Genomic DNA, 15,366 nt, shown 5'->3' with positions numbered 1-15,366 from the left:
AAGTCTATACACAGCACATTTTGTATAGCAGTCAACAGTGGATGGATGTGCATTGGTGCATGGTTGCCTTGAAACATTTGAGAGTGCAGATCTCTTATACACTAATCTTAAGCAGTAAGGTAAAGAAGACAAGGGAAGTGAGGATAATCCACCAGCTGAATGCTGACTGTGCCAATGATGACCCACTCTGACAGAATCTAGCACTTCTCAGTTCTTCAGAGAGAAAGAAGGATGTAGTCTTCTAAATGTTTTAAGAAATATGGTGTTGTTCTTCTTTCAGTTCATATTTCACTTTTAAATTATTTGATAAGGACAACAGGTAATATTTTCTGTAAAGAAAATCAAATTTGAAATTGAGCATATATTTCCAAAAAAGTTTAAGTTTGTAAGGTCAAAATATTTTTGTACCATTTTAATAGAGGTCAGAAGAAATTTACTAATCACTTCTGTTTTTATCAGCTTTCACATAATGTCCCAACTTCACTGGAATTGGGTTAAATAATCAACATTATTTGTTTGACATACCAAAAATACACTGAGCTACAAAGTAAGTTGTCATAACATGCAATGTCATTTCATCCCACAAACCATTATGACAAAAACCGATGTCAGCAAAATCCTATGTCACTTGGCATAGATGTTATGTCAACTTAACAAAAGCAACCTTCATGACAACTGTAGCTTATTGGAAGAAGGCTTTATGGTTGTTTATCGCTGCTGTCAGAACAAAAACTTGTGTCTCCAAAGTGACAACTTTACAGAAGAAATATAAAAAAACACATACTTTACTTTTAATGTAAGTCAGTGGAACCAGACATTATTCCAAGTAACTTTAGGCCTTTTCTTTTGGTCCATTTATCATGAAATTTACATACAATATAAAGAGCATCAGGCATTTTCAAATTATGTGAAAAACTAAAAAGCGAAAAAATTGGAATGAGTTTTTTTTTCCAACAGCAACATTATATCAAAAGTCATGAAAGGATTATGGAATTGACATGTAGCCTTATGAACATAGTCTACAGTAAAGTATTACTGAACTGTGTTTAAAGAGCTCATGGAATCTTAAATGGGGTCATTTTGGTGGTCTGCCTAGTATCAGAGCAAAGCCAAATCAAAATAAATGAGTAATTAAAACAGGGTACACTTCATGCCTACTTTTAATTCTGAAGTTAAACATAAAGAGTAAAAGAAAATATTTTGAAAGCTTCACTGTTTAACCAATCCAGCTAAATGTTACTTCAGTGTTTAAGTTAAACAAGCCATGCACATGGAGTTCTCAGAAACTAATGCTGGAAGTAAAGTATTTTATGACCCTTCAGAATTTGACAATTCTTACTACACTTTGCAAAATAAGATTAAAGTCAGCATGAATCTTTTTCAGTTTGGTGATTTCTTTGCTCTAACTCACCAAAAAAAGCATGTAAGTAACTGATAAGATTGAATCAGGTGTGCGTGAGTAGGTGTTGGGTGTGTTAAATCATGCGTTTAGTTCCTCTCTCTGTCTCTTGTCTCAAAGAGAAATGTTCTGAGTGAAAATGGCAGAACCTGTCTAGGGTGTTTCCTAGCTTCCACCCAATGACCCCTGGGATAGCCTCCAGTAACCCCTGCAACACATGATAAGCAGCTTAGAAAATGTGGGGGTGTGTGTGTGTGTGTGTGTGTGTGTGTGTGTGTGTGTGTGTGTGTGTGTGTGTGTGAAAATGGCAGACTCCACATCTTCTTCTGAACAGATGCTACAATAAGCATATATGTTTGTTCCATGTTAGTGATATGTTTTCATGTGTTTCTTATTACAGATGAGGAAGAATGTGCTGTACTCTCTATATCCGCATATATAGACTGGAAAAACAAACCAGCCTTGTTTTCCCCATCAGCTTCTAAATAACATATGTTACAAATTACATTAAAGGGGATTTTCCAAAATTTCCACATAATTACATTGTCAAAATATAACCAAATTCATTCAGAGAGGTTTGATGTGAAATGTTTAATTCTCAAGCAGCTTATGGAGTCTGGTTCTAACTACAAGAGCACATAGTGTATGACCTCAATTCTATGATATAGAGCTTATCTTTACTTTCATTTGGTATTCACAGTCTCACATCTGCTGATCCACAAACAGTTTTTCATGACTTTAACTTATTATAAAACATGATTAATTTAAAACGTTTGTGGACTTTGCTGGGTGGCATTGTTGACTCTTAAACAGTAAAGTAGTGTCAGCACGGACAGGGGGAGGCCATGATTCCACCCTGACAAGTGCTCTTTCGTAAACATCAGGGCAGAAAGACACATACAAAGCACGAAATCGCAAGGAAGGTCACCACCAGCCACAGGCTTTACCCTGATAGTACCTCCCCCAGCACACACACACAAAACACACATGCCGCTACACAGAGTAACACAAATAACACATATATACACCCTGTACCAGGGGTTGGCAACCCAAAGAGCTATTTTGTCCTTGCAGCAAAAATCAACCCACCTTGGGAGCCACAATACTTTATGTCCATTTTACCATCTTGGCTGTGACAATGTTTCTCGTTGCAGATTAAACGTATCAGGAAACGAGCTGGAGTGCTTATAAAGCAAATGAGTCCATTTGTCTCAAAATTATTACAAAATCTTCATCTTTGCCCGTGTTGCTATGTGACCAGCGGTCTGCATGCCAACCTTCAGGGTTAAAGTTTGGTAATTAGCAGTTATACATTAACTCCAGCATTTCAGACCATTTTCTTTTACTGCAAAGGTGGATTATTTTAATTTACCTAAAAATCTTATTCTGCTGTTGAGCCGCATCAGGGCAGTAAAAGAGCCACATGTTGACAGCCTCTGCTCTATACTACTAGACAACATTAACAACAAGAAGTGCCTTTTTCTGGAGGGCGTGGCACCTACCATGATCCTCCAAGCCTCACGAGCTTCTAGAGGCCAATGCCAGCCAGTAGCAGGTTGCTGCAGTATGTTTTTGCAATCACCTCTGATAAGAACTCTGAGTTTGAATGTTAAATGTTAAAGTATGTCAGTCAACTTAAGTCTTTTCTAAACATCATCAAAGTGTCCTATACAACAAGGTAAAGCGTCATTGAACCGCATAGCTAAAATGATATGTAACAGAACAGCTCTCATGAGGCGTAACGTGGATCCTGTCACACCAGTTTGCAGTCAAAGGTCATGACATCTTCAAATGCAGTTGATTTGTATATGTATATTGTTAGAACAAACAAAGGAGTGTTTTTGCAAGGAAATATGTACAACCCCATTTCCAAAAAAGTTGGCACGCTGTGAAAAAGACTATATATAAACAGTATATTTCCTTGAAAATGCTTCAAACACAACGTTTCTAATGTTAATTGACTTGTCTAAATTGTTTTGATGCCAGCAACACGTTCCAAAAAAAATGGGATGGGGCAACAAAAGGCTGGTATAGCTGGTTAATTGGCAGCAGGTCAATAACTCAGAGAGTCTTTCAGAAGTGAAGATGAGGAGGGGTTCACCACTCTGTGCAAGACTGCATCAAATAGTGCAACAATTCAAGAATAACGTTTCTCAACATAAAATAGCAAAGAACTTTTGCTTTTCATCATCTATGGTACATAATAACATTGAAAGGCACCTAACTTCTGTGAAGGCACCATTAATGCTGAACGATATATACATGTTTTGGCAACGTGTTGCCATCCAGACAACGTCTTTTTCAAGGATGGCCTTGATTATTTCAGCAAGACAATGCCAAACCACATTCCCCATGTATTACAACAGCGTGGCTCCGTATTAAAAGGGTCCGAGCACTAAACTGACCTGCCTGCAGTCCAGACCTGTCACCCACTGATAACATTTGGCACATGATAAAATGAAAAATACGAGACCCTGAGCTGTTGAACAGCTGAAATCCTATATCAAACAAGAATGAGAAAACATTTCACTTTCAAAAGTACAGCAGTCAGTCTCCTCAGTCCTCAAATGCTTACAGAGAGTTGCTAAAAGAAGAGGAGATGAAACCCAGTGGTAAACATGCCCCCGTCCCAACTTTTTTGGAACGTGTTGTTGGCATCAAATTCAAAATGGGCAAATATTTTTCAAAAAACAATAAAATTTCTCAGTTTCAACATTTGATTTGTTGTCTTTGTAGTATTTTCAATGAAATATAGGGTTTAAATGATTTGCACATCATTGCATTTTGTTTTTATTTACATTTTGCACATAGTCCTAACTTTTTTGGAAATGGGGTAAACCATAAATCAAACAAATAAATAAATAAAGGCAAATCAGTCTGCATGATGTTATCGGTCATGTCACATATATGCTGCTTGCTGACAGAAGACCTGTCATTTCAAATCAGAAAGTGCAGGTGAACAGCCTCTTCTAAGACCTGCCTGCCCTGTTAAAAAATGGTAAGTGTCTGAAGCAACATATTTTGGACCTTTTAATGCTTGATATTTTGTTTGTGGATTTTATAATTTTATTTGAAACTTTTGGCACAAAATTAACTCCATATAATTTGAGCTGATCACAGTTTTTTCCACAGTCGCACAATTGTTTGTTCACATCGCCACAAACAGAATGTTTTCATATGTTTTCATCAGTTGGGTAGAGGCAAATGCTTATCAGAAATCAGAGAAGCCTTTATTGAGAACCTTCGAGACCAGCAGTGAGTAATGTTTTCAGTTGGGAGATATTAAGTATGGACAGCTAGGAAGCAAGACAGCTCATCAGCCAATGTGGCCACTTTAGACTTGAGTTTTAATAGTTGCATACAATGAACAAAAATACAATTAAATGATTGATCACTTAATTGTAACTTAATTGTCAGCTACATTTTTAGGAGTTTGACAGGCCTAATAGCATCACACCAAGCACCCTTTTGTCACTATCATTTTTTTTAGGGTACTTGGAGAAACTGTTGTGCTATTGTTTCTGATAACGTCATCGTGTAGGACAAAAATGTGAAAAAGTTGAGAACCTCAAGGCTCCTTAAACCGGCTGGACAACAAGTTCAAGGGAAGAGACATAATACAGTACTTACGCAGTGACAGTTTTTAGTAAGCAAACAAAAATGAAAACATAATTGTACCATAATCCATTGAAATTATATTTTCTAAATTGTACTGATTCCACACATCCTGTCTCGTCTTCTTTGTTGTTCTGTTTTAAAACATTAGGTTATGAAAAGGTACAAATAAGTACTTTTCTACTGGGAAAAAACATATTTAAGATGCACAATTGGATCTTAAAACCACTCTTGTGTCTTTGAGGGTACATTTACATTGTTTGTACCTTGATGAAGTTTCTAACATTGCACGTGCATCAGTACTGCAAAAGAGAGGGCAGACGAACCCCAGCCAACCCACAAATTCTGTTGCTTTAGCCTCACTTCACTGAAACAGTTGAGGAATGGCAGAGGTGATATGAAACACAATTATTATAACACACAGACCAAGAGGGCACAGTCTGAGGGCAAAGGGGCAGGGGCTCAAGCCCCCTCTGAGGTCTGTACATGTACCTGATGTCATGTACCTGAGGTCAGTGATCATAATAAAAAGGGGAGAACACACTGATTAGTTGCACACTGTTTAATGTGATATAAGCTACACAGCCTTAAGACTTTCATTCAGTGTACACGTAACCAAGGGCGTTGCCTGGACTGAGCTTCTGGGCCTATAGCCTCAAATATTTCTTAACCAGCCCTGAAGCTCATTACGTTAACATTTCTCTTGAATCATTCTAGCTCCTTTACACAGCATTCTTATCAGTCATGGTTTCATTCAGGGTTGCATTCCCCAACCCTTCAAGCTCAGAGAGAGAGAGAGAGAGAGAGAGAGAGAGAGAGAGAGATCAGAAAAGAGAATGAGAGACTGCAAGAGAGAGAGAGTAAAAGGGAGCAAATGTCTGAGTGCCTAAAATCTCTGTGAAGAAGACAGACCTACAACACTGTAAGACAATAATCATTTCAACTTTACTGAACGTGTAATAGTAAGTAAATAGTAAGAATCACTCACTAAAGAGTTCCTGTCTGGATTTGGTGAATGCAAGGAGAGCATTATCTGCCTAACTGCATTGTGCCAACTATAAAGGAGGAATAATGCTAAGGGGTTGTTTTTCAGGGGTTGGTCTAGATCCCTTAGTTCCAGTGAAGGGAAATCTTAAGGCTTCAGCAAACCAAGACATTTTGAACAATTATATGCTTCCAAAATTGTGGGAACAGTTTGGGGAAGGCCCTTTTCCTTCCAACATGACTGCCTCAGTGCACAAAGCAAGGTCCATAAAGGCATGGCTGGGTGAGTTTGGTGTGGAAGAACTCAACTGGCCCACACAGAGCCCTGATCTCAACCCCATCAAACACCTTTGGGATGAACTAGAACAGAGATTGCGAGCCAGGCCCTCTCGTCCAACATCAGTGTCTGACCTCACAAATGCTCTTCTGGATGAATGGATAAAAATCCTCCCAGACACACTCCTAAATCTTGTAGAAAGCTTCGCAGAAGAGTGGAAGCTGTTATAGCTGCAAAGTGGGGGGATCAACTCCATATTAGGGGTTTAGAATGGGATGTCAAAAAAAAATCCTTTGGGGGTAATGTGTAGGTGTCCCAATACTTTTGTCCATATTGTGTAGGTGTGTGCATTTCAATGCAGAAACTACTAGTAGCTACACACTTGCTAATAGGGGTGAAAAAAATCATATTACAATATTTTGGGTTCAAAAAACTATCAATCCACAGCGAACCAAGTTGATATTGATTATTTAATTATGTATTAATGCTTTTTTAGACTAGTCATCTACCAAATTGCATTTCTATCTTAATCCACAAGATGGCACTATTTCTTTCAGGAGAGGCCAAGGTTTCTGTCAGGGCAGTTATTTCTGGGAATGATCAGATAGTGCTCGCTGACATATTTATTGATTGAGAAAAAAAATAAGATAGAAATAAATTGCAGCACGTTGCATTACTTTGCATATTACAAAGTTTTAAATATCACAACAGACTTCAATCATGTCTCAAGTATTGTGATAATGTTGTATCGGGGGCCTGCAGCAATTCCCACTTGGGGTACTCATTAAAGTAAACAAAACTTATTTATTTAATAAATGTATTATGAATAATTACTTATTATAAAGAAGTAAGCTAAATTCTAGATTTTAAGCTGGTTTTAAACGGTTATGGCAGGACTGTCAGTGCCATTTATGAATGTTAGGCTGCAAATATTTTAATAGATACACGCTTAAAAATAAAGGTTCCTATGTAGTTCTTGCTTTGGACATCTGGCTTTAATTAGAATTGAACCTTTCCAGTACATGGTGACTTTTTAAGCTTTAAAAAAAAGCAGCTCTATAAGGAAGCATCAATTGACAGTGTCACAAGGAAACTTCTATGGCTTTTAAAGAACCTTTTTCTCCACCCTTATTTTTAAGAGAGAATCCACTAATTAACCAGGCCAAGCAAGTACTGGAGGCTCTAATGCTTCCTTCCTTTCTTTCTTTTCTCCTCTCTGTGCCATTTTGTGCAGAATCTCTCCTCGCTGCCCTCCAGACAGTCTTAGTCAGGGTGATATGCAGTTTACTGGCCTCCACCAGCAGCATCAAACATCTTCTTCCTGCCTTCCATACCAGACATGGCCTCCACATTCTTACGCCAGTCTCCTACTTCAGAAGTCAGGACCTGATAACAAGGAAAAGTACAAATTGGTAGGTCAGTGTTGAGACTGTGGTACTGGAGTGGCCAGTAGAGATAAATGAACCCGGAGACAGAAAGCAGGAACAGTAGCTCGGACTGATTGTTATCAGTATGAAAAGACGTCTTAGGCTTTGGGTCAACAGTTAAATCTGTTTGTTCCTTAAACAAAAGGTGTGGTTAAAGTATGTTTTATTTCCTGATGAACCACGTTTACAAAGAAAACGAGTTTGCAAGTGTAAAGAACCTTTAAAACTTTCATATAATGTAAACAATTTAACAAGGGTGGCTTCTGATTCAAATTTTCCTTTCCACCTTAAATGGTGGGAACCAGAATGGAACTACTGCACCATTAATGGTGGAACAGAAACTTCTGATAAGAAGCTTTCAAAATAAGAAGCCAGCTTCTGCTTCGTGCCAATTTAAGGGACCTTCCTAGAATCTTTACATTACATGGAGGTTCTTTAAACTTTAAAAAGGTTTTTTACACTCACGCATATCATTTACACAAAGGGTTATCTATTCATCAAGTTGTTCTTTAGGAAACTGCAAGTTGTTCTTCTATGGCATCATGCAAAGAGCCCTTTTTGGCACCTTTATTTTTAAGAGTGTGAATTTTTGGTTTATGTTCACAATTTCTCGAGGTCATCAGCCATTGCAAGAAATCAACCACCAACACACTTGATTCAACTTGACTGACCACCAGGTACTAGATAATAACTACAATACTGTAGTTATTAATACTGGGTTTCCTTGAGGGGAGGGTTGGAAATGGTTAAATGAACATATTAACATATATTAATTATTATTTTATTATTATTTTATTTTAGTTATTCTAATGTCAAATTTTTCTGAAAAAAGGCTTACTGCCCAAATTCCTTTTTCAAATATATAATATATATTTTCTATATAATATATATTTTCCCTAAAACCTTTGCACAGTACCATCTGTTTCTGTATTAAAGTCCACCACTGGCCAGAGAATCACCTCTTGGAAAGTAAACTCTTTAAAAATCAAATTATGCATTGGCGCATTCTGCAGGACAAAAGCTGTAATGATGCAATACGTAATAACTGGAGGTTTATTCAAATAGTTTGCCATTCTCAAGACCTTAAAAGCTAAAAAGTATATGTTGTGAACCCTTTATACCTTCTCTTGTTTGATGTCCTCCTTCTTGACTGACTTGAGGTTAGCTCGGAGGTCCATGGAGCCCTTGTGTTTGGAGCCCAGCAGAGCTCGCATCATCTCATCAGCAGACACGCGCACCTTCCGCAGAGCTGGCTTCTTAAATTTACCTCCCAGATCCTGAACTTTCAGCTTCAGCTCATGAATCTGGAATGAGAGAGAGAGATGACTACAGAGGGCAGTGTGTGAAATGATTCTACTGTATAACTCCAGCTCTCTACCATTGAATAATAATATGGTGATGAATATGATAATCTTCATAATAATAATGTGCCTTTCAAAATAAAAGTTGCAGTTCAAAGGGAAGGAAAAAAAGAAGAAAAGGAGTTAGACAGTAAAGAAACCACTAAAAACAAGATAAAAAAATTTAACAGTTAAAAAGATTGAACAGTTAAAAAGAGATAACACTAAAGACTAAGACACTAAACGTTATCAGGGGTACTTTTGGTCAATGTTTGTAATGTTTGTGGTGGACTGATTTTCTGAGTGAAAATAAGCTCTCTGTAGAGCAGTAACACACTTCTGCACATTTTAATGCACAGTTACTGTTTATGTGATGAATGTAACATCTTGGAGGGGGGGTGTAAAATGTAGCCTATGCAAAACTTATGGAGCACTTAACGTTTTATGGTTTGTTTTTTACAATATGTAAAATTCAGCAAACAAACAGAAATTGCGTACTAAAATTTGCAGAAGAAAAGGTATATTTATGTTTGTTCTCTGTAGAGGATGTGTCAACATATTTTCACCTAGAAAATCAACAAAATGTGTAATTGTGACCAGGTGTGTTCAAACTTTTGCATATATCTTTAGACTGCATTTTGTAGCATTACATTATCACCATTATCATCATCATCATCATCATCATCATCATCATCATCTTCATCACTTTTATTTATATAGCGCCTTTTCCATGCTAAAGGACATAAAACAGTAAATACATTATTTTTATTACTGAACTAATATAAAATTACTTACTTCAAAACAAAAAGAATTTAATAAGTTATACAGTTACACAGCGTGCAAGGGCCACATTTAATAATAATAATAATAATAATAATAATAATAATAATAATACACACACAGACAGAACCCAGAGGAAACCCATGCAGATACAGGTAGAACATGCAAACTCCACACAGAAAGCACCCTGGTTATTATTATTATTATTATTATTATTGTTGTTATTATTATTATTACTGTGTTATTATTATTATATTATTGTTGTTGTTGTTGTTATTATTATTGTTATTATTATTATTATTGTCTCTGTAGAGAGTGTGTTAACTTATTTTCACTTAGAAAATCAGCAAAACATTTCATTTGAGTAGGGGTGTTCAAACTTTTGCATAGGACTGTATATAGTATAAACGTATGCTTGTTCTCTTATTGGGTGAGAATTCAAAAACAGAGTTACTAAGCAGAGGTTATGAGGTCAGAGAGAAAGCAAGCTAGAAGAGAGAGGTTTCGATTTAGTCTAAAAGTCTTGCATGTGATGTAATTCATACTCACATCTTTGTTGTTCTTGTGCACCTTAGACTCACAATCGTACCGCTCTTCATCCACAATATTGATCTTTGCGTGGAGCTGCTTGCACAGATTCTGAAAGGAATGAGCAAAGCAGCAAGCATGCCATGAAGAGAGCATACCACATTATGAAAAACACTGCAGCATTTGTACTTTCTACAGTCAAATTATATCTGAGACACTGTCCATGAGCTGCTAGAGCTGTTTTTTATGACTGAGAATGACAGATTGGCATTAAAGAGCCCATATCATGACAAAACATGGAAAAAATAGTTTGATGTACTTTGTTAATGTTGTTAATCATTTCAAACATACTATTCATGCTCCAGTCTATACGGTCCATATGTGGAAACTAAGCTGCAAAAACAGCCTGCCTTGAATTCATTGTTTTTGTGATGTCACAGCACCCAACACATTTACATATATCCACCTATTTGGCTTTAATAAGTTGACAGTTAAGCCCCGCCCATTCACATTGAAGTTATAAGGAGTGTTTCAGCCTGGACTGCTTTTTTAAACGAAGCATGATACAGGCCATTCAGAACAGAGCTCATTTACATATTTCAGTCTTAAAGGCACAGTAACAGTAACAATCTATATAACAAATAGTTGGAAAATGGTCATGAAAAATAGGATTATAATATTTTGGTACATCAGATCACACAAATGTCAAACTAAAATACAAGAAAAATGTAGGACATGGGTCCTTTTTTTTCAACAATTTTTTTGTTTATTGTCTTATATTTATACCTGTAACTCATCCAGTGAAAGCCCAGAGAGCTGTAGAGCAGGCATTTTCTCTCCCAGGTAACGGACTTTCTCCTCATCTCTATCCTGCTTCTCCTTCTCCAGTTCCTCCATGGCTCTGTTGAGGAGCAGCATCTGATTGGACAAGAGGAATGTAATCATTAATAGAGCAGTCTTTAATCTTTAAAAAAATTGCAACAATGTCATTTACATTCATTTAAGAAACACATTTATAGGGGCTTAATTAAGTTATTTGTTTTTAGCCCAAATTAGAGATTTGGTTTATTCACTATTACCTAACCCCTTGAAATCCCAGGCTTTTCTAGAAGTTTATAGAAGTGTGTAATAAAACTTTGTCAGCAGGGCCTGGCCATTTGAGGATTATTCAGCAAGATTTGTATTACTACATAAAAAGATTGAAGATTGAAGAGTTTGATTTATCCACATTTGGTTGCTAAAATGAAATGTTCCATAATGAAATATGTTACTAAAATGAAATATTCTACGCTTGTATGTTTTGGCTACTAAAAACCCATTAAATAGTCCTTAGTTTAGAATATGGCATGTAAACTGTGCAATTAAAGAATTGTTTAGTAATTCTTAGCCTCTAATTAGTGAAGACTAAAACTGCACTTTAGAATATGGAACACATCTTGAAGTATTAATGACTTATGATGAAACTCTTATGAGTTCTAATGTAGTAACAGCAGAGGAACTTGTCACTACCTAGAACCCATAAGAAACCAATGTCTCCAGTTACAAACTAATTAAACTTTAGTGATAGAAATCTATTAAGAAATTTAGATGATCACTTCATGCTGCATAATTTGTAGAACAAGGTTTGTTATGTACTATTAAAGCACAATTATTGATGGATAATTATGTACTAATACAGGTCATACTGAGTACAGCTTACTGCACAGCGAATTACTATTTAGAATTGTCTAATTTGGGCTTTATTCAATAAAGAAAAAGACCTTAAGATCCTAAATATACATTAATAAATAAAGCAGTACCACTGCGGAAAGCGCAAACACTGTCTAATGTTTTATTTTATTTTATTTTAATCATTCATGTACTTATTTATTGGCATTGAAAATGTGTATCATTAATATATACATAACTAAAGGTTTAGAGTTTAGGCCTACACTTCAATTACCCTCATATTTATCTTAACTACTTAATAGTTACTAAAATACAACAGAGGTGGGTGGTTTAGGTCCAGAAAGTAAAAATTCTCACCAGGATTTTCTTTAAACTGTTGGGCAGCAGAGGTATCCACACTGTTGGAGCAATATCACAAGGAGAATTTTTATTTTCTGGACCTAAATTACCCTCCTCTGGTTACCAACTACTTCATAATACTCATTAAGTAATATGTTCTAAGACTAATGATGGAAAAAACAGGGGTAGGGCTCAAGAGGTCACATTTTGTACGCACAGGAAGTAAAATGTTCCTTTTCTTATAGTCACAATCAAGAAATTGTAAAATAGTTTTGATGGCCATAACTAACTACAAGGACACTGGGTTCAGGACCTCAGTGGAATCAGAAGAGTTTTTTTTCATGTACCTTCATTCATGAGATTTAGCTGCAGGCCTACCCAAACAAAAGGGGATAGAATATTTATTAAGCTGCATTTTTCAAAACAATGAAATTTGATTTGTTTTCTGTGAGTGTTGACACTGTATTATGGCAAATCAAAGTCATTGCACTGTCTGGCAAGCTCCACCTTATTTTTCTCAGCCCTCCAGTCGCTGCTTAGCAACTGTTGCTATCCACCATTGCCCTAAGCCTTCAGTCTACCTTCAGCATACCTAGCATGAGGACAAAGAGGTCCTTAGTAGTTTTAGAAACATTATATGAGATTAGTGTAGAAACAGAGATGAGACTACCCAATCAGCAGTCACAGACTACAAGCTCCATAGTTGTCTTATATTAGCGATTAGGAGAGAGATTATTGGTGTAGGATGTTACCTACTCATTAAATACTGCAACAAGCATGAGAAAGATAACTGTTAACTATAGCATATTGATAGCACAGTATCATTTACCATATTTCAGTCAACAGGAACATTAGACTGTATTATGTCTGCGTAACTGTATGAATACTGTATGTCCTTCCCTGTTACCTGGGGTTTGGTAGAGACAGACTTCTATAATGTATTTTTAATGTATGCTTATTCAGTAATCATTGAGGACTGAGATGCAAGAGAGAAAAAGAGTCATACAGGGAGAAAAGAAGAGGTAGATGAAATAAAATCTGGAGTCAAGTTAGTTCATGGAACAATAGCAGTTGTTTATGGAAGAATGGAGGGATGGGAAAGGGACAAAAGAAAGAAAAAGGTACAAGATTGATGGTTTAAAAAATGCAATTATTTGGTAAAAAAAAAATAGAAATTGGCAGTTGGTGTAATAAACATATTAAGTAGTTATGGGTCACTCTTCTGTGGAAGCCCACTTCAGCCACTGTTAAAAAAGGGCCACATACTATATCAAAATAATAGGTTTTGATAAAGTTTCTCATAATTATGGCTTACTATCTCATAATTATGATTTGGTGTCACATAATAATGGGAAAGTTTTCCACAATTTTGACCTTAGGTCTCACAATAATGACTTACAATCTTGTAATAATGAGAACAATTTCCTGTAATTATGAGATGCTAAGTCATATTTATAGTCAAAATTATGACATAGAATCTCATTATAGGACACCAAGTCATAAGTACAAGATACTTATTAGGAGATTGTAAGTATAATGTATATAATGTATATTTTTATAGTACTTTCATACTTTTCTACAAAATGGACCTCACTAAAATCTTGATCCTAGTAATGGCTCAGGGTATATTCTTGAAAAGTATTCTCTTTAATTGCATGAAAATGTAAGCAAAATAATTTAGAGCTTTTGCTAAAAATAAGGATAAGTTATCCTGAGTTTTGTCTTGATTATCAAGAGGTCAGCACACCCCCCTGCTCCCAGTCACCTTCCTTCTCATCTCTTAATCCCTTAAATGGCCAGGGCCCACAACGTTTTATCACACACTTAGATAACCTAGAAATAGCTCAGCCTGTTTGCACTGATGTCCCTGTAGTTACAGAATATTAACCCTTAGTATGTAATGACAGCTACCACCATGCTGATTCTGCTTAAAGAAATTGAAAATTCTATTAATAATTGACAAATTCTATGTAAATGTTCTGTAATGACGGAAACAAACCTTAAGCGAGAGTTTTCGAGACGCAGAAATCTTGCATTTTGGCTGTGAAGATTAAAATGCACATTAGACACGTGCAAACATCTGATATTCATTGGCAAATGTTCTATAACCTGCCAACTTGTTGTAAAAGTCCAGTATGTTGAGCATGAATAAAATCATTCCTATAAATACCTTGTCAAATGCTTTCGGGTTCCCTTTTGGGCGTCCCTGTAATTACAATGCCATGACGAAAGGAAGATCCCACATGAACAATTACTGCAGAATACTGTCCAAATATGCGTTAAATCTACTGAATTTCACTTTTATAAACAAAACAGATGAAAAATAACACTTTATGCAGTCATCCTGTATCCAAAACAAACTGCATATAGATGCTCACCTGACTGCCGTAGTCAAATGATGAAGTGTGTATAAGAAAAGAGATATTCATCATTGAGTAAAGTAGTTATTCGATGTAGCATAATAAAAAAATAGCATCAGTTTCAACAATGCAGGCCCTTACTGTGGAACTAACAGAAAAGAGAGATACTTACATTGACATTGTGACAACCTTTATCACATAAGAAAAGAGAAAAAGTCTGTCATTTCAAAGGAAAACTGCATTCCAAAGTTCTATAGCCAAGCTTAAAATGGAAGAATCAGAATTCACAATCAGGGCTTACCTGGCTGCTGTCTGGTAGATGAGCACTGACTGAGGCCACAACAACAGGCTGCTGAGACAATGGCAGCTTTTATGTCCTGGCTGCTGTCAGCCAGCAGATATAGCCTAGTGTCTGTCCTCAGGAATGACCTGGCAGGCCTCCAGGGATGAAATATCACCCAGCGTGGAGCTCTGACAATACATTCAGTACATAAGAATACTCCATGAGCATCAGGCGGAGGGATTGTGTGGAGATCATAGGGATTAGGGGGCCCCAGAAGTATGTAGTATTTATTTTATTTTATTTTATGTATTCATATATATAAGTGTTTTATATATGTGTACATTTCATTTAATGCATATAGTTATT

At 36.3% G+C, this 15,366-nt stretch overlaps 1 protein-coding gene across 1 annotated transcript; it reads right to left on the bottom strand.

Annotated features, from left to right (window-relative positions):
- Positions 1-7,248: 7,248 nt before the first annotated feature.
- On the bottom strand, positions 7,249-15,132 carry tnni1d (troponin I, skeletal, slow d). Its single transcript, XM_036577322.1, has 9 exons — positions 15,019-15,132; positions 14,890-14,906; positions 14,736-14,739; positions 14,528-14,563; positions 14,357-14,398; positions 11,137-11,268; positions 10,372-10,461; positions 8,824-9,006; positions 7,249-7,661 (listed from the first exon to the last, which is right to left on the bottom strand). The coding sequence occupies exons 2-9, from the start codon at positions 14,895-14,897 to the stop codon at positions 7,560-7,562; spliced, it is 597 nt and encodes a 198-aa protein (XP_036433215.1). The 5' UTR covers positions 14,898-14,906; positions 15,019-15,132; the 3' UTR covers positions 7,249-7,559.
- Between the last annotated feature and the right edge of the window lie 234 nt (positions 15,133-15,366).

Source organism: Colossoma macropomum, unplaced genomic scaffold, assembly GCF_904425465.1.
Source record: "Colossoma macropomum unplaced genomic scaffold, Colossoma_macropomum, whole genome shotgun sequence".
Lineage (NCBI taxonomy): Eukaryota > Metazoa > Chordata > Actinopteri > Characiformes > Serrasalmidae > Colossoma > Colossoma macropomum.
The sequence above is the reverse complement of the archived record's forward strand: the minus strand, read 5'-3'. Positions and strand labels throughout refer to the sequence as shown.

Coding starts and splice junctions, on each gene's coding strand:
- tnni1d (XM_036577322.1), bottom strand. Junction 11,269..14,356: donor CTCGAAAACTCTCGCTTAAG/GTTTGTTTCCGT, acceptor TTGTCCAATCAG/ATGCTGCTCCTCAACAGAGC. Junction 7,662..8,823: donor AGGACATCAAACAAGAGAAG/GTATAAAGGGTT, acceptor CCTTGTTATCAG/GTCCTGACTTCTGAAGTAGG.